General features: G+C 31.8%; 2 protein-coding genes across 3 annotated transcripts; one reads left to right on the top strand and one right to left on the bottom strand.

Annotated features, from left to right (window-relative positions):
• The first annotated feature begins 3,693 nt into the window (after positions 1 to 3,693).
• LOC108452517 (transcription factor MYB36-like) lies at positions 3,694 to 5,306 on the top strand. The gene is made up of 3 exons (XM_017750316.2): positions 3,694 to 3,970; positions 4,147 to 4,276; positions 4,369 to 5,306. The coding sequence occupies exons 1-3, from the start codon at positions 3,835 to 3,837 to the stop codon at positions 5,171 to 5,173; spliced, it is 1,071 nt and encodes a 356-aa protein (XP_017605805.1). The 5' UTR covers positions 3,694 to 3,834; the 3' UTR covers positions 5,174 to 5,306.
• A 4,910-nt stretch (positions 5,307 to 10,216) lies between these two features.
• On the bottom strand, positions 10,217 to 16,957 carry LOC108452107 (CSC1-like protein RXW8). 2 transcript variants are annotated; one of them, XM_053028685.1, is made up of 12 exons: positions 16,592 to 16,957; positions 15,853 to 16,291; positions 15,539 to 15,685; positions 15,365 to 15,428; positions 15,032 to 15,241; positions 14,189 to 14,368; positions 13,132 to 13,430; positions 12,483 to 12,759; positions 11,998 to 12,276; positions 11,456 to 11,689; positions 11,178 to 11,382; positions 10,217 to 10,621 (listed from the first exon to the last, which is right to left on the bottom strand). In XM_053028685.1, the coding sequence occupies exons 2-12, from the start codon at positions 16,131 to 16,133 to the stop codon at positions 10,596 to 10,598; spliced, it is 2,202 nt and encodes a 733-aa protein (XP_052884645.1). In that variant the 5' UTR covers positions 16,134 to 16,291; positions 16,592 to 16,957; the 3' UTR covers positions 10,217 to 10,595. The 2 variants fall into 2 exon arrangements, with proteins under 2 accessions (XP_052884645.1, XP_052884644.1); XM_053028684.1 differs by lacking the exon at positions 10,217 to 10,621 and adding an exon at positions 10,731 to 11,097 and having other exon boundaries at positions 16,592 to 16,955.
• Positions 16,958 to 25,085: the final 8,128 nt, after the last annotated feature.

The raw sequence follows: 25,085 nt of genomic DNA, 5'->3' as shown, positions 1-25,085 counted from the left end.
ATTTCGCTAAGATTTTTATTTCCATACGTAATAATTAAAAATCAGAATAGAAAAATAAAGATTATAGTGTGAATATGCTGAAGCTATTTTAGTTGTGTTATCTCTTTTAATAGGCTTATCAATTTCGAAGGTTATAGATGAAATGAAAGGTTATTTTTATTTTATTAATTGAAAACAGATAAAAGCATAGGGACAGTTCTTACATAAGAGTTTCACTTATTGGGGAAATTATGAAATCCAATCCAATAGGGAACAACCCATCCTTGAGCATCGAGCAGTCCATCCATTGGCTTCTCTTACAACAAATGAGAAATGAATCATATTAAATGGTTTTAATTTAAAAATAAAAATAGAAACCAAAGTTATCAAAATTTTCAAATTTATGTCAAAGCTTATCATAAAAGATTACTAGAATTACATCAAGATGATAAAGTCATTTTAAAATGGATTAAAATTATATAAAAAGTTATTTTTGTTGTTAAAATCAAAGTATTCATTGTCGGTAATAGTGATTAATCTATTTATCTTATTATAAAATAAAATCCATTTCTATAAATGAGAATGAAACTCCCAACATATGATTAAAAGATGAAATGAGCAACCATTACATCACACCTCTTTATTAGAAAAAACTATTAAAATCATTGAAGGTTATAAAAATAATATATAATATATGTTATACACCACATAAAATGTTAGGTACTTCCTATTACCTATTATATGTTTACCCAAAACCATTTTTCTAACTAATATATTTAATTCAATAAAAATAATTGAGAAATTCATTAAACGTATAGATTATACAATTTTAGAGTTAAATACTTGACTAAAGTCTTGGACTTAAAATGTGGGAGGGTATCCTAATGTATATTAGTCACTGCAAATACAGAACAAATATAGTTTATGATGAAAAAGGTCCTGTGATGCATGTATATGCCCCTAGTAAGTCACTAAATGAAGATTGAATGAGGAAATTACAGCTGTGTAAAATGGACTAGTGATGAATTATTATTACATGTAATATTCTACGTGTACAAATTTTGGACTAAACTTTTATATACACTTTCATTGATTAGAAGCCACAATTTTAGCTTGGTCTGTGCTCCTTCATTTCACTCTATTTTATTACTATTTCGCTGTTTGTCCAGCAGTTAGGTTTATTGCTTCTTCATGTCTTCGTCACCATATACCCTTCAATGAAAAGGCTAATGTATCAAATACAGGTACGTACTCATTTTTTGACATGAAAAAGGGGAGGAAAGAAAATCAATGAACAGAAAATGTAGAACAGCTTGTGTTGGTTCTGTTGGGAAAACCATATTTTAATAAGATAAGTTTGGTTTTTTCTTTTACATGTTTGTATGGCTGTCAAAACAAGGGGAAAAGAGAATAGAACCTGGAGAAGGAAGTTGTCTTGAGCTGTACTAAAGAACAAGATTGTCAAAAGGGAAGATTGACTTTTGCAAGGTGTAGGTCCAATATTGAAGCTTGGAAATTATGTTGCAAGAAAAAACAAGGTTAATGGTGACCTACTAAATTGACCTTCTCCATCTGCACATTTCTTTTTGAAATCACACCTCTTTTTTCCTTTCTTCTTCCATATGTGTTACTTGGTAATACATAGTTTATTCTTTACCTTTTTCCTTCTTTTATTTATTATTATTACTGGGGAGGGGGGGGTAGGAAGGTCAAAACGCATTGGGATTTGTAATTTTCTAACATCTTTTTGATTTTTCATTGAAGTAAATATATACAGATTTTTTGCTATTCAATGGATAGAGAAAGGATTGGAAGGTGGAAAGTGTATGAAAGAAAGTAGGATTTTCCCTTTGTGCTTTTACTGAATAAAATATGTAGATAGGGCAGGGTTTTTGGCATGGAAATTAAAGGTTAAAGGTAAGATGGTTGGGGCTGGATATGATAAACGGTTTGGCTGCCTTCAAATATGGCTGCACCACTACATTAATAGCATATCTGTCTTGCACTAACAAAACTATACATGTACCCCCCAAAAAGAAAAACTAAACTATATAATATCGACACCCAACAATTCACAAGGTCAAGCAAGGTGTGATGTTGACGCTTGGACTCTTGCCCGCTACTTCCAATCTTCACCCTATCATTATTGTTGTCGTTTCATATATATGTATTTTTTAAGTGAAAATTTAATTGTTAATAACTCACGAGTATATATAGCTTAAGATGCGATGGTAGCTAATTAAGCTCAAAAGAAGGGAAGAAATTGGAATCATGAAGTTTAATAAATAGTAATCGATAAATGAAGTTTAATGATCTATGGGATATATGTAACCCATCAATTATATTTTAATTTAATTGAGCAAATACAAAGGTTTTTTCATTTATAAAATAAATGCATTGCTATAAAGATATTTGTCATTTTATATTATGTAAAATTTAAAAATATTTAATAGGATTCGAACCTAAAACAAAATAATATTTAATAAATTAATTATTTTAACTAAAACTTTATTTAATATTTTATAAATATATTTATTATATAATTTTTATAATTTAATATTTCTTAAGATTTTATGTGGGAAAGATTGACCAATTCTCTTTGAAATAAGGAGGTATGCGCAGTCACATAACACATGATTTGAAAAGCCCTCTCTTGTTGATCAGGTGTTGCCTTCACCGAGTATATGTGGAGGCTTGCAGCCTAGTTCTGAATGTTGCTAAATACACTGCATGCATGTCACTAAATAAATTTGGTGACCTACTAAGAAAAGGAAGAAACTTCCTTCATTTGTTTCAATATATATCCACATTTTTCTAGATTTTGTGCTACTTGTCTCGCTGCAGCTTGCAGTACTTGTATATGGATTATGTGGTCATTCAAATTACATGCACACCCAGCATCAGATTCCAATCAATGGATTTGACTTTTGTTTTCACAATTTCAACTTTTTATTTCAGCCTACAATTCCTCTCTATGATTTTTTATTTTCATAAATATAATTGACCATTATAAATCTGATTGTTATACAAATTAAATATACTGATGTTATAATAGTGATGAGCAAATCCATGGAAAGTGATGCAGCAATTTCTTATGAAACCCCTCTCATATATAAATTAATGACACTATCTCTTTCCTTGCTACCATTTCTTTTTAAGAAAAGAAATTTATCAGCATTATATATATATTATGATTTCAGAATGTAAACAATAGCAAATACAATATGCAACAAGAATGATAATAAATAATTAATCCTAAGGTTCTGCAGTAAATAGTACAAATATATATATATATATATATATAAGTCATACCTCTATGTGCACTTATTAATAATAATGTGATAATGCAGGTAAACGTAACGTTCCACTACTCAATGCCAATATATATACTCTTACAAAATACAAATATAAATTTGACGTTTCACATATGTATATAAATTACAAATATTAACATATGACACTTACATTCGATTTTGAAGTTAATTTGAAGAACATAATAGGTTAAGGAAGAAAAAAAAGAAACAGCAGCCTTTTTTATGTATAAAATTAAATATTGAGTACTTGGTATCATTCTAGACTAAGGCAGACAAGTAGAAAAAACCCTATTCTCCTGTTCTGGCATTTTTATTTTCTATAATTTTTTTATACCAAAGTCTTTCTTTATGCCATACCTTTTTATTTCTTTCTTAAAAAAAGGAACACCTATATAAATATATATATATGGATCTTCTCAGAAACATGTTTATCCTTTTCCAGCTTTATTAATCCCTTCCTCTCTCCTATAATTCTTGCTTCAGTGGAAAGAGAGAGAAAAGTTAAAAAAGGAATACTAAGAGAGAAAAAAAAAAAAGAAGCATGGGGAGAGCTCCTTGCTGTGACAAAGCTAACGTCAAGAAAGGCCCATGGTCACCTGAAGAAGACACCAAGCTCAAGGCATACATCGAGCAGCATGGCACTGGCGGAAACTGGATCGCTTTGCCTCACAAAATTGGTAATTTTTAAACCTAAAATCAATCAATCAATCAATCAATCAGTCAGCTCTGCTTGGTTTTATTGTTCCTTATTTCAAGCAGAAATAGTACTGATTATCAGTAAATTAATTTTGAGTTTTGTGGTCTCTGATGAGATTTCTAAAGGGTTGGGTTTTTTTTTTTCCCTGTATCTTAGGCCTTAAGAGATGTGGGAAGAGCTGCCGCCTCAGATGGTTAAACTATCTCCGCCCAAATATTAAGCATGGAGGATTCTCCGAAGAAGAAGATAAAATTATTTGCAGCCTCTATATCAGTATTGGGAGCAGGTACCTTTTGGTTCTAAAAATCATTCATAAAGTCAACAAACCCTATATTTTTCGATTCATTTGAAACAAAACTTGCATGGTCGTGTTAACAGGTGGTCTATTATTGCTGCACAATTACCGGGGAGGACTGATAACGATATAAAGAACTATTGGAACACAAGGCTTAAGAAGAAGCTTCTGGGCAAGCAACGCAAAGAGCATCAGTCTCGAAGAGGCAACAGCCTAAAGCAAGATATGAAGAGATCATCATCTAGTGTGGGGGATTCCATGGTTCCTGCAGATAACCTCAATCAAATCCCTTACTGGCCAGAGCTGCCTGTGCTGGCTGCGGCGGCGGCTCCCATACCGCACTCAAGTCAAGAACATCGCATTGACAGCCAAGCCTCGATGAGAAGATTACTAATCAAGCTTGGGGGAAGATTTTCTGAGGATGATCATGTGGTTAATGATGGGACAACTCTTCATCAGTTTCCTAATGATTTATCCACCACTGATCAGGATCTTTACGAGCAGACTGTCTATGTGCCCTCTTCTTCTTCTTCTTCTCCCATGGATGCCTTGAGCTTAAGCAATAACATTGGTTCTCAGTTTGTGAACTCTCAGTTCGCCATAGATGGAGGAAATCTGCCCATGCTGCAAGGACAAAGCACTACTTTTTCATCAGAGCTCCAGGAAATGGGATATAGCAACAACCCACAGAGATTAGATGGAATGGAGTTCTTATATGGGGAAGACATGGTCGATAATAGAGGTGTGAATCCTTGTGAAAGCATTGGCTGGGGTGACACAAGCTCTCTGGTTGGCCCTCCTTGTGCTTCGGAATATGGAGTCATGCAACAAGGAATGCTTCAAGAATATGGTTTTAGTGAGATGAGGTACCCAGGAGGAGCGCAATAGCATAGGAAATGGTGGTGTTGGAAATTGGAATCATAGACCAAAAACCCTAATAATAATCTCGTTGAATTACATGCTTGCTTTCTTTGTTCATGCTTAATCAATCAATAGTGACTGTAATTTATCTTGTGTTTTATACTGCGCTTTCCATAATATTCATTCTCTTTGCTGATTGTTGAACTAGGGAATTGTGAAGCTTCAATGTCTAGTGTTTTTTTTTTTTTGCCAACTGTGGACAAATATAGATCAACGTATCTCAGATGATTAACTGATGGAATGGTATGCATTTTCTTACATTCTATATCCATGTTCTTTTTATTACATGTCACGAATGTTCCTTTGGGATGTCCAAACAAGCCGCAGCCAGCATGCTATAGATTCCTTAAAAATAAAATCCGTTGTATCTATCTAACTATCTTCTAGCCTTTTGGTGATAGAATCTTATCTATGGATTGGCGGGCTACTGGCTAGAACTATTTGCATGCCAGCAAACATAAACAAAATCTTCAAAGGCTAAAGCACATGCTACCCTTCTTTAATTATTCATCAATGTTCTTAAAGAACACTTCCTTTTCTAATCATCAACATTTTATGCTAGCTTGTCCGTCAATCTCCTATTACATGTAATTCATCAATATTCAACCAAGCGTGTAATGCTTTATTTGTTTGGTATATATAGTTTGTAGAAATATTTAAGGTGCCTGCAGCCAAGTAATGATAAGTTTCTGTTCAGGGAACTGATACATGCAGATATAGAAACAACTGAAATTAGCAGCTGCGACAAGGCTTACTTCTTTCGAGCATACATCCTAGTTGTAAGTACATTAGCTACTTATCATGCATCCACTTGAATCACAATGGCGACTGAAAACATCAGTGCTGCTCGATATTCAGGGTCCAAATAGTTTACTCCCGTCCCATCAGCACGTGTGAAAACTGACAATATCCCTGACAACTATCAATTATACTCATGCGTACAGCTAGCTAGACAAATGTGGTAGCAGCATCCTCTTGTTTGATATATGTAGATATTGGAGTTTCAGATTACTATATATCCAGCTTCTGCCACCCTACATATAAAATAAGTATATAACCGAAGCTTGAGCTTCCCATCTATGTATATCTCTTTCTGACAAAGTAACATTCCTATAAGAAAATCTTTCACTTCGAGTAGCTGAAAACACAAGGCCCCTGTTATGGGTGTACTTCGAGCTTTCTGTTCAAAATATAGAGGTGGGGGGAATGGGTGACTGAACAAGTTCAAACTTAGGGTTTTATCGCACATATTAATTTGAAGAATGTCTTGATATGTGAGAGAGTGGAAATTAAGGAAAATGAGAGCTAAAGCTACTCTTACAGTTACTTAAAAAAAAAAAAAAACTACCCTCCACTTAATTTAGCAGCTTTTGAAAAATGAAATAAAAATATAAAATTATATATAAATTTTGATTTGACGTGGGATATCATATATGAATTTTGATTTTTATAATTTTATATATAAAATTTTGATTTGATTTAAGTTTACATGGATATATTGTATACACAAACTATTATATTAATCTAATATAAAAATAAATGTATGTATTCATTTATTTAAATGTTTGCAATTGAATCAAAACTAAAATTTCATCTATATATATAAACCACAATTCAAGTTTCATGTATATAATTACACCAAATCAAAGTTCATTGAAATAAAATTAATATATAAATTTGATATTTATCGCATTTAAGAATTTTAGTTTAAGATTTAAATATTCAGTATTATTATAAAAAATGTTTTGCAAAATTAAAATACACATTTTAAACATTATATTCTAAAATAAAAATAAATTAATTTAAATGATATTTAAAATCGTTAATGTTATTTGATATATGAAATATACTCACTTAGATTAATAAAACATATAAAAATTATGGTAACTTCCTATTGGTATATGAAATATAAATTTTAAATTTTAATTTGATGATTTTAAGATTACATATAAATATAACAATTTATAAATTCAAATATAAATTGTAAATAAATAAAAAAAGTGAAAGGATGATCATGATTTAACTCAAAAATGAAATTTGAAAAGGTATAAATATCAAATTTTGAAAGTGCATGATCCATGAAAAATTTAATTACTAAAGACACCCTTAATCTGTTAGACGTTAATTGGTGTCTATAATTGATGAGGCTGACGTTGTTTTCACCTAACTAGCTCTAATCATTTGAATGGTTGCTAACAGTTCCATCTGATTACCGGGTGGCATTTTCTCACAGGCAATGGGGGGTTAATTTTAAAATCCCATATTCCTTAACGTACCTTTGTAGCTCATTTTTCTGTCACAGCTCATGCTTCTAATTTTCATGAAATTGATTAAAGTTAGCAATTAATAATATATATATATATATATATATAGGCTAAGACTAGGGTGTCAAAATTTTGTGGATATATTCCTCTTTTCAATGCATCACATTCGAAATCAGAAGAATTGCAGCTTCTTGAGATTATGTCCAAAGTCAAAATCCTTGTGTTGATTACAGTTGGATGAGAATAAGAAAAATGATTAAGTGTGTATTTTTTTGACAAACTTTTCTATTGTTTGGTAAGGCATGGTCATAATATCTGTTAAAATGGGTTGACAATTTCCCAGAAACCCTACCTGTTCTTCTTCTTTTAAACGTTTGGTCCCGTCCTCACCTAAACCAACTTTAAAACCCTAATTACTACTTAATCAATGCTGTCATCACAATATATTAGCAATGTGATATATTTCCTTCACATGCTCCTTTTCACAAATCCTTTAGCTCTTTTCCCTCTCTCAAGTTTCCAAAGTTTTGAATTTTTTTTTTTAAAAATAAAATAAAATTTTATGGACATATGGTTGAATTAACGTAGGTATGTCTTAACTGAAAAATTAAAAATATTATTATCGATATCATAAGGTTACAGATTGTACTAGTTAAATTTGCCATCACATTTTAAGTCGAATTAAATAATTTAAGTCTTGTTTCAATCAAAATTTTTATCAATTTTTACTCAAGTGTACCAAATAGTAGTAACTAAAAACTAAAATATATATTTTATTCAAAACTAAAAGTTATACTTTAAATATCTATACTGTATTATTGTTTAAATTTTCGATTAATTTTATTGTTAATAGAACATTAATTTAATTGAAAAAATAATTAAAACTTCATTATTTTTACAAAACAGCAAATATTAAGATGAAGGTGTGTTTATCTTTTTTTTTATATAAAATATTAGTATGATAAAATTTAAACTTGAAACATTATAATCCAATAAATATATCTTAATTTGATATAATATTTTTTAAAAAATATCAATAAATCTAAAACACACTAAAATAAAAAACAATCGGTCCACTGTACCACACTGAAAACCTTGCCCTTAATCCCAAAAGATAAAAGGGTAAGAAATTAATGTTGGAAACGTTCACAATATATATATATATATATATATATATCCTGACATGCATTTAGCTTTGCAGAGTAATGTAAAAATAAAAATAATAATAACAAAGGGCAGCCAGATAGGCAAAAGGAAAGTGCCATAGAATGAGCCAATAATTTCTGGAAAAGAAAAACAATTAATTAGTTTAATTTGAATAACTGTAAAGCAAAAAAAGAATATCCCAGGCGAGGAAGAAGCAGAACAGAAAAGGTCCAAAAGAAGAAACCAAGAATTCCAATATTTCAGAGTTAATTAAAATTGAATAAGTAGGCAAAAACCATGATTAAGGCCCCCTTGTTCCTGGATGACAACAACCAAACGACGACTTATTTCACCCCCACTCTTCTATTATATTATACACTGATAGTGACACTCATTAACATCGATATATTGATCTACGTCTTGGGGGTAAAAAAAAACAAATATTATAGCATGCATCAAAATCAAATGTAGCTCTAAATTAATGTTATTTTCGTAGGATGATAGCCGTCGGAAGCCATTCCTTTAGCTTTGTCAAAAGTGGGATTTGAATGTACCCAAAAAGTAGGATTTGGAGATGATGATACTTCTCTGGGGCTTACATTTTTGTCTTTTTCTTTTTATAAATTAATTGCTGCTAATTTAGCTACTTGTCTGACATTATAGTAAGTTATAAGAGCAAGGTAATTAAGATATTCTTAGAATAGCTTCGTCGATTAATTATGAGAAAATAACTCACCAATTTTTATTATTATCCAAACTCATTTTAAATCGAGAAAATATATGCTTAGCTGTATTAACTCCTTGTTATTTTCCTAACAATAATGCTAATACCAATTTTATTATTATCTAAATTTTCATTTATTATTTTCTCTTCCTTATTCCATAAATCTATTTCTTAATTATAAAAGTTCTAATCATAAATTTAGCTTTTAATATTTATATCATTTTGTTAATTTGCTTATTATCTTTTTAATTAAATTTGACCGTCAACCTTTTAAAAGAGTCAAATTTGATCATCAAGCTTTTAAAAAAATTGAATTTCTATTTTTAATGAAAATACTAAAAGGCTAAAATTTTAAACATGGCACTCTACCTAGCAATCAATGTGTATTCCATTTTTTAAAATTTTTTAATTCTTTTGAATAATTTTATAATTATTTATTAACATGACATATAAAAGAAATAGTATCATGTTAGTATGAAATGCACCGACTGCTACTTAGGTTTGCATTAAAAAATGATTTGAATGTTTTAAAAGATTAATGATGAAATTCAGTTTAAAAGAAAAATAATTTATTAATAAAAGATGTCAACAACTAAAATTTTCATTATGAGATCATAAAACTACAAAATTCAACCAAACTTAAGGTCCGTGTTTAATTGAAGTTTGGGCTAAATATGACATTCAAAAAAGGAGAAGTTTCCAACTCACAAAGTAGATACCAAATGCTAAGTTTTAAGTATTCAACCTTATTTCATACTGAAGTCTAATCTTAATTTTTTATCTAATAATATTTCAAAAAACAATTATTTTTTGAAAAATTAAGGAAATTAAAACTTTACTAAATGATACCTAAAAGTCGTAAAGCAGATATTAAAATAAAATAAAAATCTGAAATTAATATAAAAAATAAAAATAAAAATTAACTGAATTATTACACGAAAGATCCAAATATAAAATCAAAATTAAAAACTTCGCTTAAACCCAACTCAACCCGCTTTTATTTTTTTCCTTGACATTTTCTAAAATTTAGTTACAAAAAAAGCCCAATTAGACCCAAAGATTTTGGGTTGAGATTCATCCCATTTGGCCCAAGAGATCCAAAACTCATCCCTTCAACCAAGCCTTTCTGCTAAACAAACAGAAGAAACTTCAGGTGAGAGAAAAGACCATTACTGTAAACAATGGAACTTTTGGCGTCCTCCGTTCCATACAGACCGTACTGTGTTGCCTTCAACAAAGCCGAAATTTTAAGGTACTACTGCCTCAATTCCAACTCGGTTGCTGCATAAATTTTCATTCTTTGGAATCACTTTCTAAGCATATATATACGTACATATAACATCCTTTGCTTATATAAGGAAGAGTGCAACCAAAGTTGTAGAAAAGAGAGTAATCAAGGAAGTATGATTTGATTATGTTTCCCATATTAACAAGATAGAACAACACTCTTTACTTTTTCCTTTGAAACTCTACAATGTATGGTATACATATCAAACTGTATCTGTGCTTGTTGTCTAATCATATCTGTGCTCCACAAACTATGAGAATCATAATGGAAAGTAGAGCCAAAAAATGTCACCTACTCTTCATATCCTACATGCTATTTTCCCATTGCCATCTAACACAGCCTCTAATCATTTATGTTTCTCTAAAGAATAAGAATGAATGAAATCAATGAATCAGTTTTAGGTCCCTCCCCTTTTCTGAACTGCTATGGACGACTGCCCACTATTTCTGTAATTTAATATGGTGAGTTCCTGAAAAGTTGAAAGTACAGATTCAATATGGGTTTTCTGGATGGAATGAAGGAACCACCAAAAACTCACAACAAACATACCTTGCTTCAGTGAATTCTCATTTACACCTTGGGGACTATTATGATCAGTACTACTCTGCCGGTTGGGTCCGGCAAAACTAAAATCCTTAGAAATGGTCAAGTCCCTTGAAATATAGGCTAACTGGCAGTATTCTGATCGCAACCGATTATATATCCCTTCTTCCTTCCCCCATTGCTCGTCTCGTCGATCCATCTCTATAAGAACCTGTACAGCCGATTGAGAAAATGGTTGGGGAAGTTTTCTAGAGAAAGAGTGTAAGTGTTCTGGCGCTAATTACCTGTGCAGGGTTCCTCTTGAAAACCTGGGAAAACCTCTTTCGGCAGTACTCATTGAACAGAAGAGAGATTATTATGAGGGGAATGGTGCAACCAGAAGCCATTGGCGATTTTTTCATGGCTAAGACTGCCACCGCAATAACCTGTGTCAACACTAAAGAGAAGATTGTTGCATTGTGAACAATAGGCCAGAACTGTCCTGCGCTCTCATATTTTGTTACATATACATGGAGAATCTGTAAAAAGAATAAATAAAAAATCATAAAACAGGTAAAGTTGAATTCTTCAGAATCTGTCTTGCACTTGATTGAATTGTCATCAACAAAACTATGCTTGACCTAATGACGAATATGTAAACAGGATACTGGAATAACATGATCATCATGCACTGAAATTACATACAAGGTCTACTGACTGCAGAAAACACATTCCTATATTAAGAAACTTGGTGATCACAAAATAAACAGTTGCAAATGACTATTATTTGATCAACAAAAAACAAAAAACAAAGGATGGACATAAAATCAATGAGGCAAAAACGAACCTGGTTTCGATAGACAAGGAAGGCAAGAAAGAAGTAAACCAGCAAGAAGGGCAGTATTATGGGTGCAAGGATAGAAAGTGTAAAGCCGAGGAGCCCAAACAGAAGAAGTCGGGGAATTTCAGTATGGTGCGGGAAGGTTAGAGCAATATTAGTTGGCTCTTTCTTACTTCTTAGTATGAATCTTCTCAAGATATTGCAAATAAGAGCAAACAATTGTATGAGTTCAAAAGCCAAGCTAGCCCAGCCTGATGACAGAACATAAGTTGTAAAGAAGGTAGCCTGCAGATAATAAAAAAGACAAGAATAACATCTACAATTAGAAGCTGAAGATTCACAACCACATGACATATAAAAGGGACCAAACGCAACCTTTTTGCTACATGAACGTGATGATGAAAGAAAGGGCAAGGGCATTAAAGTGTACACTTTTGCAGCAGGATGTTAGGTGTTATTAAGCCAACTATTAGGGAGTTATGGAAAATTACCTGGGTAGGCACTTGTTTGGCAAGCATCATGGGCAACTCTTTAATTTGTGAGAAAATACTCATTTGATTGATAAAGGATCCGGAAAGAACATTAACGAAGAAAACATTCCAGATTGTGAAGTATAAAACTTTAATGCATGCACTCCTTTTCCTATCACTACGTGAAACATTTCCTTCGATTCTGGATAACAGCATCATGATTGGTGGAACAGTATACAGAAATAATATCAGGATCACACTTGGTAGGTAACCTGTTACCAGCCGGTTTAGGAACTGCCTGCTCAAAACAACAAACATAATAGGATCACAAACATTGCAGGTCCTCTACGATAATTGATATTTCCAACCATTCTAATTTCTATATAATTCCCAAAAACATCAGAATCAATAGCAGCATTCTTAGGGATGTCATTATCATAAAGGAGGAGCTTAGAATGATAGAAATTGCGGTACAAATAGGGTGTCTCTCTATGGTTTTTTCCATGCATTATTTCTTCTATAAATGCATATGGTCCAACTCGTTGCAATTTCCATATCCCTGTTCATTGCATCAGGCATCAACTGTGACTGCAATATGTAATAATAGCAACATAATAGAGACTAACAAGCTAACACCGATTTCACAATAGAGTTTGAGAATGCTACTCACAGTTTTAAAACTTCTTTAATTTGTGGAAACCAACGTGTTAGCACGTGTGGATGAGTCAAGCCTTGCACAAGGGTAACTGGAAAAAGAAACACAAACACAAAGGCCAAAGCAATTAGAAGAACTACTATTTTACGGACCCAAACTTGCTTGTATGGTATGCCAAGGTTTGACCAATAAACATCATGTGGCTCTGGAGCTAGTTGTGTCACCCATAACATGGGATTTGATGATTGAAGAACTTGTGCAGCAACAACAGCAGCATAACGATTCTTGAAGAAAACAAAAGCAGCGGGACATTCCTGTATCAAAGGCCAAAATAACATTGGATATAACAATGCCATTTCCATTCAAGATTTAAACGTTTGTGACACATATTTGCTTTCAAACATCAACACCCACATGATGGCAACTGGGATTGATAAGACTGAAACCACATTGGGAGAGAAACTCCATTAAGAAGTCAAATAAAATAACCATCAGTTGTGAAGGCAACAATAGTTTAAGAAACAAGTCTTCAGATAATGCGAAGGCCACTACTAAAACTCCATATCCTTTTGATAGTTAGAATTATCAGTACATTAAATTCAGGCATTTATGCAAACACTAGAAATCTAGTTGCTCAAATGTAACATTAAGCTGAAAGAAATCTAGTTGCTCAAATGTAACATTAAGCTGAAACATCCATCCCAGCAACAATTCAGAATGAGATTAATAACATGTAAACATCCAAAAAAACAAAGTACGCAAAATGCCTTTCATAATCAAATGACAGAAATTCCTAGGGTGGCAAAGAGCAGATCCATATCCACTAGAGTTATTTGTTATCGGAGGAAAGACTCAATCACGATGGAAATGAAGCCTCTTAAAGCATAGTAAAGTAACCCAGAGGAGATACACATGTAAAGCAACTTTGAAAACTGAAAACAGTATCAGAAACAAGTTAACTTTTGGCAACAAACCACTAAAAGTGGAAAACATAATTGTGTGCTATTTAGGCATGCATACTATGTCCGTAAAATCAAAATTATTCAACTGAACTTATTCCAGGATTTTCAACCTTTTCAATTTGAGTAGGATGTAATTCATCAATGCTGGTTTGACTTCTAATGCTGTCTTCTCCATTTTGAAGCAACTTAAAGGTATGTGCAGTTCCTCCACAGAGATAACATGGCTTATCACCCCGTACATATTCTGTCTCGACAGGTCTTAGAATTCTGTACATCTTCTTTGCATCCTTCTGCAAAGACAGCATTGTTAGAGAATATACATAGAACTTGTTAATCATTACAAAGGTTGTGTGTGCAACAGAGACGAATGAGCATAGAAAAATTCAAATACAAGTTTATTCCACGAAACTTGGTTTAACTTCAAAACACCTAATGAGGACAACCAATTGAAATTTTGAGAAATTGGAAAATTTAACTTAAATGCAATGCGCCAGCAATGGCAAACTAAGTCTTGTCTTATCTTATATTGTAAAAGAAAAAACGACAAATGAAGCCAATAATATAAAGATTTAAAAAGATATCTCAAAAACAAAAGTGGAGAGAATCAAGATCACCTATTAGAGGTTCAGTGGACCCATTATCTTTAACTTCCCTTTAAGCTCTCATGTTGTGTGTTAAGTTGTAAATTCCATTATATGGTCTAAAGAGCACAATGATAGAAAAGGAAAACGAAGGCAACATTTTTTGTTTATCAGCACCAATACCAAATATATTCACCTCAGATGAAACCCAAAATTCATTCAATAGATGTCAAGAAAGTAGTGAATAAATAGCACTAAATGCATAAACAGCAAAGAAGATTAAAAGGAAATTTCAAAATCAAAGCTTTTTCAAATTACAGAATTCATACAAGCTATTGTCACTAATATAAGTCACTCAAAATAGATGCATACCTTTAATTTATGAACTGTACTAGGCCGATATATCATCTGGTGGTCCACATAGGTATCTGGATAATAAGTTGAAAAGAAACTCTCCACTGACTTACTGTATGAATGATCCTGAGACCACGGAATGCCACGGACAAGAACTGTGAAATGACTTGGATTGGGATGGGATCCAGTAATATGCGCTAGCCTCATTTTAGTGATGCTTTTATACTCCTATATAGAAGCAAAAATCTTTAAGTGAATGCTAGAAGAAATTTAAGATCACATCAACACGGGAAAAAAACTATATATTTGAGATTAGGAGCAACTAGTGCATTTAGGTTTGAACGTTCTTACTAGGTAAAGTAGAACACACACTGCGCAGGTTATGATGTATAATGCAAGACAATGTGCCCAAAGCCTAAAAGATTTTAAAACAAAAAGAAAACAATCAATATAGAGTGGATTTTCATCAATCAATAACAAAGAAACTGTGACATCATGATAATGGATCCAAAAGAACATATATACCATTTTGAACCTTCTTCTACATTTCCAATAGTGAATACATCGATTGATTCAAAACGGAAATTCTTGTGCTCCATATCTTTTCCATAATAATTCACTGGAAGCACTAGGAAAACGCAAATAACAGCAGCAATGATGAATATCCGAATACTGTAAAGAACGGTTGGTAAATAGCAATGCAGTTAGTGAACCGGCAAAAGTGAAACTGGACACAAACCAATGATAATTGAAATACTAAAGCACTTGAAAAATGTTTGGATATGATTGCGAGCTTAGACTTGAAAATTTAGATTTTTCTATGGGGGAGAGTTAATGACCTCAAAACAACTATTCTCATGAAAACTACAGCATCAATACCACCAGCTTCCAAAATTTCCTCATCGGTCGCTCGCCAGGCTTGCATGATCCATCCCGCCGATGGCACAAATCTATGAAGGCTGAAAGGATCATCATGCCGTATCGGTTCTGAAATATATCTCCGGGTGAAATACACGCATGCATTGCTTGGTTGTTTCCTCAGTACGGAATACAAAGAAAAAGCCACAACGCATACAGATATATTGATCCCGGCAGATGTTAAAAGATCCGCGACGTCCATCTCAATCCCCCTATATCCTTTCCTCAAGATTTGGAAATTCAATTACTCAAGTACATGACCGTGGAACAACATCACATCACTTTCAATTTGCTTCAAATGGAGGATATGTGTGTTATGAAAATGACAATGCAGAAACAAGTTTGCCTCCTAATCACTCGCTGCAAAATTGATTAGATGTCAAACAAAAGCTTCAACGGAAGATCAGCTGAAAAAAGCAATGATTAAGCTAAATGCAGCCCCCCAAAAAGAAAACATCAGCCAACTTTAAGAAACAAATTGAACCCCTAAATTAGCAGCTGCATTTTATTGGAGTAAGACCCAATCGAAGATGTACTTCATAAATTTTACCATAAAACCTCACCCTTTAATTTGAATGCACCAAACGAACAATCCCAGGAGCAAAATTTAAAAAAATATATTTTGGATAAACAATTAAAAGATGAATTAAAACAATGTACCTGCACAAATATCTGAGGGAAAAAAGAAGAAGGGGAAGAACTTCGAAATGGTTCCCAAATGCAGAAGCGAAAATGATTCGCTTAAGAAGTTGGAAACCAGAAACAGGAAATTTTGAGCCTTAGCCTGAGCTTTCTTTAGTCATAAAAGGCTAAACGTTGCTTCAACTTCAAATAGAAACAAAAAGGAAAAAAAAATTTGAAGGAACAAAATTGACCAATTTGAAGAGGAAGAAATGAAAGAACCTTAATTTAGAAAAAAAGAAGGAAAATAAATTACCAAGATCGAAATATCTTTTAAGGAATTTATCACGCCCTTTTTTTTTGTTATTAAAAGATGTGGAAATGAGTGATTTAACAAATAATGCGGATAAATAGGGGGAAATATGCAATAAATTTTCTCACCACGATATAGCAACGAATAGCCACCTGGCGACAACTAAGGGACAATAGAAAAATTATGAGATCCTCTCTGTCCTGATACTCTTAACTGAAGTAGTAGAACCGCAACAGTCTTAACTGTCTTTGTGAATCTTTTTCTGAATCTTCCCTTCAACGGTTTTTATTTGCTGCTTCACGACCTATTTTGTTTATAGTGGAACCGCGGTCGGTGGCCAAAGATTCTTGAAGGAGGATTTGCCATCATTTTATTTATATTTTTGTATAATAAAATACCAAATAATTTTACATTAATACACATTTCATGCATCCATTAACATCATCAACCATACTATTTTACATGTTTTCAATTTAATTTAATTTTTAAAATTGTTATTATTTACTAGATTTACACAGAGTAAACTTAATGATCAATCATTGTGTTCTATAGATACATGTTTGTTTTAGTATTATACTTTTTAATGAAAATACATCAATTTAAAATAAACAATTTCTAAATATTAATCTTGATTTCTATGATATATCTATAACTGGGGCTTATGAAATCCAGCATAAAGTCAAAATTAGACTTGTTCGTGGAACAAAAGTTTCAACCTTTTTTTTTTTAATTTATAATTTATATAAATCAAGATAATATGAATTGATTAGGTCTATATAATGAATAATATTAAGCTAATGCTCATGCTCATCAGGATTAGGCGAGTATAATTTGCGAACCCAGTTGCTGAGCAGTTTCCTGCTTAAACTCGACATATTTTGCTGGTAACTCATCTTAATCCTACCCATAAAGTTCGAACATTCGACGAAATCCTTGATTCGTCGCATTGCAACTTGAGGGGTTCCTCGGGACATGTTGGCAAAGCAAACCCTGAACCACCCTGGTTCACTGCAATGGAAAGATGAACCAGGAGAGATATTCAATCGGACATCGTAAACCATTTGGTTCCACAGCTTTGTTTCTGCATCCAATGTGTTGGAAGACAAGAGATGTCTCATGTCAACCCAGCAGAACAACCCTACATTAATTGCTTTTCAGGCATTCGATCCCTGACTTTTTAAGCCCTGAAACCAGCATCTCTTTCCTCTTCCTGAGCCGCTTTTGGTTCTCCTTCATGTACTTGCTGGTGAATCTCTTGCTGGCTAACACGTTGGTGAGTAGGTACTGAGTCTGGGATGAAACCAGGCCAAAACTCGACATTTTAGTTGACGCACCGACAACAGTTTTGTTGTTGGAATAAATCATACGTACCCACACGAAATCCCGGTAAACCTAAATCCTTGGAAAGGCTGTAAACAATATGAATGCGGCTCCATACGTTTGTGTTTTCGAGGTTGCGCTCCATTGCGGCTTCTAGAATGCTTATGAAACCAGGTGAGTCGAAGACTGTTCCTGAAAAACTTCATCGCTTATGACATGAATGTTTTCGGCCATGCCGAAAGTAATGAGACTCAATGGTACTGTTACTGTTGAGGGGCTGCCACGTACGTAGTTTCATTAAATCTTGTTTGATTTTTTTTAAGAGTTAATTGCATTAGGCATCCTTAAATTATGACTCTCATTTTAAATTGATTTCTACACTTTAAAATATTTCAATTACATCCTTAAACTATTGATATTATATCAATTAAGTCTTTTCATTATTGAAACATTAATTTAACTATTAAATGACATATAAAATCTTGGGTAAATTACACCAACAGTCATTCAATTTTAGAGTAACTGATAAAACAGTTACTTAGGTTTCAGTGGCTCAAAACAGTCACTCTACTTATATTTATTTACTTAATTAATTATAATTTTGGACAAAGAATGAGTATTTCCAAGTTTCAATAATTTTGGGGTTGTTTAAACGGTAGCTAACCTTCTGTTAAATGCTATGTCACTTTTTCATTACATCTGTAACGGAAAATAGTTAAAAAGACTGTTTTGTTATTTTTTTAAAGTTAAGTAACTGAAATGAAACCTAGGTGACTGTTTTGTCAGCTACTCCAAAGTTGAGTAACTATTAGTGTAATTTACCCTAAAATCTTATATGGTATAATTTAAAATTAAAATTTAAAAAAAAAAACAAAATGTTGCCACATAACTTCTAAAATTAAAGTAAAATTGAAAAAAAGTGTGTGAATGATAGTTTCTATAAAAGCTTTGAAAACCTCAATTCCAAGGTTTTTACAACATTCTTTTTCTTTAAGTTATTCATTTTAAATTATATCACATAAGATTTGACGTTTAAATTAACAAGTTTAGTAATGGAATGACTTTATTGATATAAAATCAATAATTTGAAGATGTAATTAGAATGTTCTAAATTTAAAATCAATTTAAAATGAGAGTTATAATTTGAAGACATTTAGTGAAATTAACTTATTTCTTTAATGATTTTTGCATGGTTTGTCCTAATCAATTCATCTAATATCCAATTTTTAGAAATTCATTAGTTAAACCCTATTACGTTGTAATTAGAATATTTTAATGAAAGTTGTAATTTGTAAACATTTAATGAAATCAACTTCTTTCTTTAATGATTTTCTGTAATCTCACTTTGTGTCTTCCTTTCATTAAAGAAAATATTGAAACCTGGAAATACTCATCTTTGTCCAAAATTATAATTAATTAAGTAAATAAATATAAGTAGATTCCATTCAGAATCACTAAGTGATCTAGGGGGTTTTAGCCCTGTAACGCCCCCTTTACCCGAGACCGTCGCCGGAGTCGAGCACGAGGCATTACTAAACTTATTTGAGCACTTAAACAAATTCAAACAATTTATATCACACTTTCCAGACAAGCTGTCCAACTGTGTCATAGTTGCTAAATAATTCATATCTCGAGTTATAAAACTCGAAATCCAAATCCGTAAATTTTCTCTGAATTTATACTCATATATCTACTTACCAATTTTTTCTAGAATTTTGGTCAAGCCAATTAGTACAGTTTATTATTTAAAATCTCCCTGTTTCAGGGTTTGACTACTCTGACCTTTGTGTATTACGAATCAGATATCTCTCTGTACAGAGCTTCAATGACTATGCCGTTTGTCTCTAATAAAACTAGACTCAATAAGGAATCTGTACATATAAAGTATGACTTCTAATTATCTTTGTAAAATTTATGGTGAATTTCCAAAGTCAGAACAGGGGATCCAGAAATTGCTCTGGCCCTGTTTCACAAAAATTTAAACATCTCATAAAATATAGCTCATATACCTGTTTTGCTTCTTCCATATGAAAATAGACTCATCTAGATTCGATTCCATAATTTATTCATTATTTAATTCCATTTCTACTATTTTTAGTGATTTTTCAAAGTCAAACTACTGCTACTTACGAAAACTATTTTAGTACAAATATTGTTAACTAGTTTATAACATCTTTACTTCAATTCATTCAAACTCTATACATGCCATATAAATCTTCAAACATAAAACAAAAGCTACCGGAATTGATCTGGATAGTGTGCTTTGTTGTGTTGATCCGATCTACCCACTTCACTTCAAGTCAATCTACATAAAATATTAAACACACACAAGTAAGCTTATTGAAGCTTAGTAAGTTCATAGGTTAAAAGTAATGCTTACCAAACATAATATTTCCAAACAATACCAAAACATTTACTAAAGTTTCCTGCGATTCACAACCATTGTTATAATAATTCACATAGTTGAGCTCAACAGTAACAACTACTCAATCTCTTCCATTTGGATCACTTCTCTTTTATTTCTTATAATCAAATTAGGAAGCGGCTTACGAAATTGAGTACGTCGTTGCTCAATGCCACGATTCACAACTCAGTATGGTTTTCCTCATTGAAATACCATACCTACATTTTCAACTCGGTATGGGAAATGCCATACCTACATTTCTTAACTCGGTATGGATTTGATAATACCATACCTACATTTCACATTTCGAGACGGATAATACCATACCTACATTTCACAACTCAGTATGGATGATACCATACCTACATTTCACACTTTGCCATGGAACAACCATGGTCTTATCCGTCAATTCATCACACGTCACGATCTGAACGTACTCAATCCTGCGTTTTCCTAATTTGCATTTCCACATTTATTCTTTCATTAACAAAATCTACACAATCCCACAACAAATTAGTATATAATAACACATTATATACTTCAATCATTCACAAATAAACATCTAATTTCAACCATATGAACTTACCCGGCTAATTTGTAGAAGATATTGAAATTTTGGGACTATTCGCAACTTTTTCTTTTCCTCGTTCTTCTTTGGATTCTTGATCTATAATATAAAATATTTCTACTCATTAGCATTTATTTGATTTCTATTTCACTTCACAATTTATGCTGTTCAAATTTCGAAATTGCACTTTTACCCCAAAATTTACAGTTTTCACAATTTAGTCCCTACTCAATTCACCCATCAATTGAACTAATTTTCTCAATTAACACTTTATTTTATCATTATAAACTATTTCAAAACCTTTTATATTCTGATTTTCAACAGCAACCTTCAATTCACAACTTTTTCACAATTAGGTCCTAAACATCATTTCCTATCAAAATCACTTAATAAAACCACCTTAATATGAAATTAGAACTTAAATTTCATAATAATTCATCATAAAATTCCTTATCCATCCAGGGTAACTTCCAATTTCACCCATAAAATCAAAAACTAATGAATTCTACAAGTGGACCTAATTGTAAAAGTCATAAAAACATAAAAATTATCAAGAAAAAGCAAGAATTAGACTCACATGATGTAAAAATATGAAAACCAGCTTTCTCCAGACCTTCTATGGCGTTTTGGCTGAGAAATTATGAAGAAAATGTCTAGATTTTTCAATTACATCATTATTTAACTATTAACTTTTATCTATTTCCAATTTTGCCCTTGTTCACATTGTTTTCTTGCTTATTTCATACCCAAACCGTCCAGCCATTAACCTTTGGGTCTAATTGCTCTTTAAATCCATCTTTTAAATACTTAAGCTATTTACTCACAATTTAACAAATTTTGTGCTATTTTCAATTTAATCCTTTTCAATTAATTAGCCATCCAAGCGTTAAAATTTTCTAACGAAACTTTAATACTAACTCAATGACACTCCATAAATATTTATAAAAATATTTATAGCTCGATTTTCAACTTTGAGGTCTCGATACCTCATTTTTGACCCGTTTGACCTAATAAATTCTTTTAATTCACTAATTTCACCATTTCACAAATTCTTCTAAATTCTTACTTGACTCATAAATATTAAATTACTATCTTGTTCAATCTTATTTGTCGAATTTAGTGATCTCAAATCACCATTTCGACACCATCGAAAATTAGGTAATTCTGAGGCCCCATAAGGTCTAAGATTTTCCAATTTCTTCTTTTTTATATATATATATATATATATATATATACTAACTATGTTCCTCCCAAATATAAAAGTAGACCATCTCCAATAATTTTATAGTATTAAAAATAATATTAATAAATATTCTTAATAAAAAGAAAAAGAAAAATTAACATACATAATATATTTATAGGAAAAAATTATGAAACATGTCTAATTTTAATTTATCTTATCAAAATTAATATCCTAACTCCGCGGATATATCGGCTGACATCCAATTCTACTTTTTACACTTCTTTATATGGGTATGAATACCAAAAATCAATCTGTCATTGATGATCGAGGTTGAACTTTCCTACAAACTTATAATTAAATAGGTGTAGATTAAAGCTTTATATTGAATTTGACACCTTCCCCGGGACTACAAAAAAGATGACCATTGAATTTTGTTGACTTCAACTATTTTAGTTTAGTTTTTTACACTTCACTTAATTACAGATAATTGGTAACGACATTCCTAACTCTCTTGCCATGAATTTACTTTACCCATGTTAAGTATAAGATAAGTTAGTTTGTTAGCATTTTGTTATTTTGTTAATAGAGTTTGTTAACAGCAATTAGTCATTCCTTTGTGTATATAAGACCTACTAAAGTACTGACCAAAGCAGCCAAAATGCAATCAGAATATTCAGTTTATTTCTCTGTTTGCGTTTCAATTTTTTATTCGTTTTTTATTTCTGTACTTATTAACATGGAATCAGTCGCTTGATGTTTTTGGAGATTCTTTTCACTGCTTTCATGGAAAATTCCACTGACTCTACCGCTGGTGATCGTGGCAGTCCTGCTCTCTCTAGCGTTTGGTTGGTTTAGACTTTTCCTAGGCATGACACGGTGAAATTGGACGAAGGCAGTTTCGTTCAATAGCAACAACATATAAAGTTAATAGTTGAAGGATACGAGTTACTCGGATATTTGGAAGTGACGCTACCTGTTTTGCCTCGATTCATCTCCTCTCCGGATGGCATGCTCACTCCAAAAGTACAAAAATACAAAATACAAGTTTGAAAATGAATAAATTTGTCTCTCTCAACAAAAATTACAAAATAATTCAAAATAATTTTCAAAATTATTAAATTTAATTTTAAAAAATTATAAATATTCAAAAAAATTTAAATATATATAAAGAAAGTTAAATTTAAAAAAAATAGGATAATAATTTTGGGACTTGAACAAGTTAATTAATTATTCAAATTTATCATACTAAATTATTTTTTATTATTTTGTTTCAAAAAGTTTTAAATACATATGATTTTAAATTTATATGCTTTAACATGAAATTAATTATATTGTAACAATATTTTAATTTGACATGTTTAATTTTTTAATTTAACTCAAACAATTTCACTTTCGGTTCAAAAAAAATTTCAAGTTGAGTCAGGATGATAAAATAGAATTCGTCAACTTGAAATTTTTTTACTCGATTCGATCGAATGTTCACCCCTAATCTTCTTAATCTCGTTTGCCATTGTTCAACATCAAAGTACTAAAAATGCAAGTTCTGATACCACTTGTCACATACCGAGACTTTAGCTCCAATAGCGTATTTGTCAAATCTAACTTGAATACAAATGAGGGAGGGGAGTCTCTCTTTATATACAAACCCCTTTAGATCTGATGGATATAGTTAATGCTAATGGATAGCCAAGATTTAATTCTAGAACGTTTTGACCTAACTCATTAAATGTTATTCATGGGAGTATTCTACATCGATCTAATGATTACAATTAATCCTAATAAACGGTTAAGATCTAATTCTAAAACTTTCCCACCTAATTCATTAAATGCTATTCAATAGTGGAGTATTCTAGAACTTTCGAAACATTCTACATGATTTTACACGGATCTAACCCCTTCTTCAAGCTTCTAAAATATTCTGAGGCACTCCAAAAACCTCGTGAGTCAATTGACTTATATTTGCTTATTATCGAGCTTGATAAGACCTTGCTTACTCGTAGTACATGACAAATTCATTAGCCTTTCATCAGTGCCAAAAGCTACAATCGACCAACTGAATTAGCACCAGTACTCTAGCATAGAATTTCTGTTTTCATAATATAACTACTGTTAGGAAATAATTATTTTTTGCAGAAGGAACAGTTGAACTAAACAAATGCTTGGGTTTTGGCACCATCTTATATCAAATATTTCTTAATCTTAATGACGGATTATTTTAAATCTAAAGAATCGAGACGTGTAGGAACAAGAACTTGAATCTTGCAGCATGAGATTGCAATGTTCTGAAAGCGCAATAACTTAAATTGAGTGAAGACATGGAAGATTAAGAAAAAATAAATCATCATTAAGAAGATGTTTAATTACACTGGTGAGTTAAATCAATGAGCAGATTCTGTGTCTGGTAATGTTACGAGTACTAGACAAAGCATCATAATAAGTGGAAAACGTCTCATTTTATTTTCAAATTGTAGAGACCAAGCTCTTAGTTCATCCAGGATTAGGACCAAACCAAATGATGACGGATAAAAGGGTTCATATAAGCGTTTGGTTGCATTGTGTTTATCGTGATTGTACGAAAGGCGATTATCATAAATATCTAGAATCAAAAGAGTCGACTACAAAATGACAAAATCGTCTTGAGATCGTCATCTAAATTCTTGTGCCAACATCAAGCAAAAGGAAGTGAAAGTCATACAATTAGAATTCCTTGCGCTTTACATATGAAAAAAAAGAAGACAGAAATGC

Source organism: Gossypium arboreum, chromosome 5 (genome assembly GCF_025698485.1).
Source record: "Gossypium arboreum isolate Shixiya-1 chromosome 5, ASM2569848v2, whole genome shotgun sequence".
NCBI classification, from domain to species: Eukaryota; Viridiplantae; Streptophyta; class Magnoliopsida; order Malvales; family Malvaceae; genus Gossypium; species Gossypium arboreum.
Note: the sequence above shows the minus strand (reverse complement) of the source record. Positions and strands in the feature narration are given on the sequence as shown.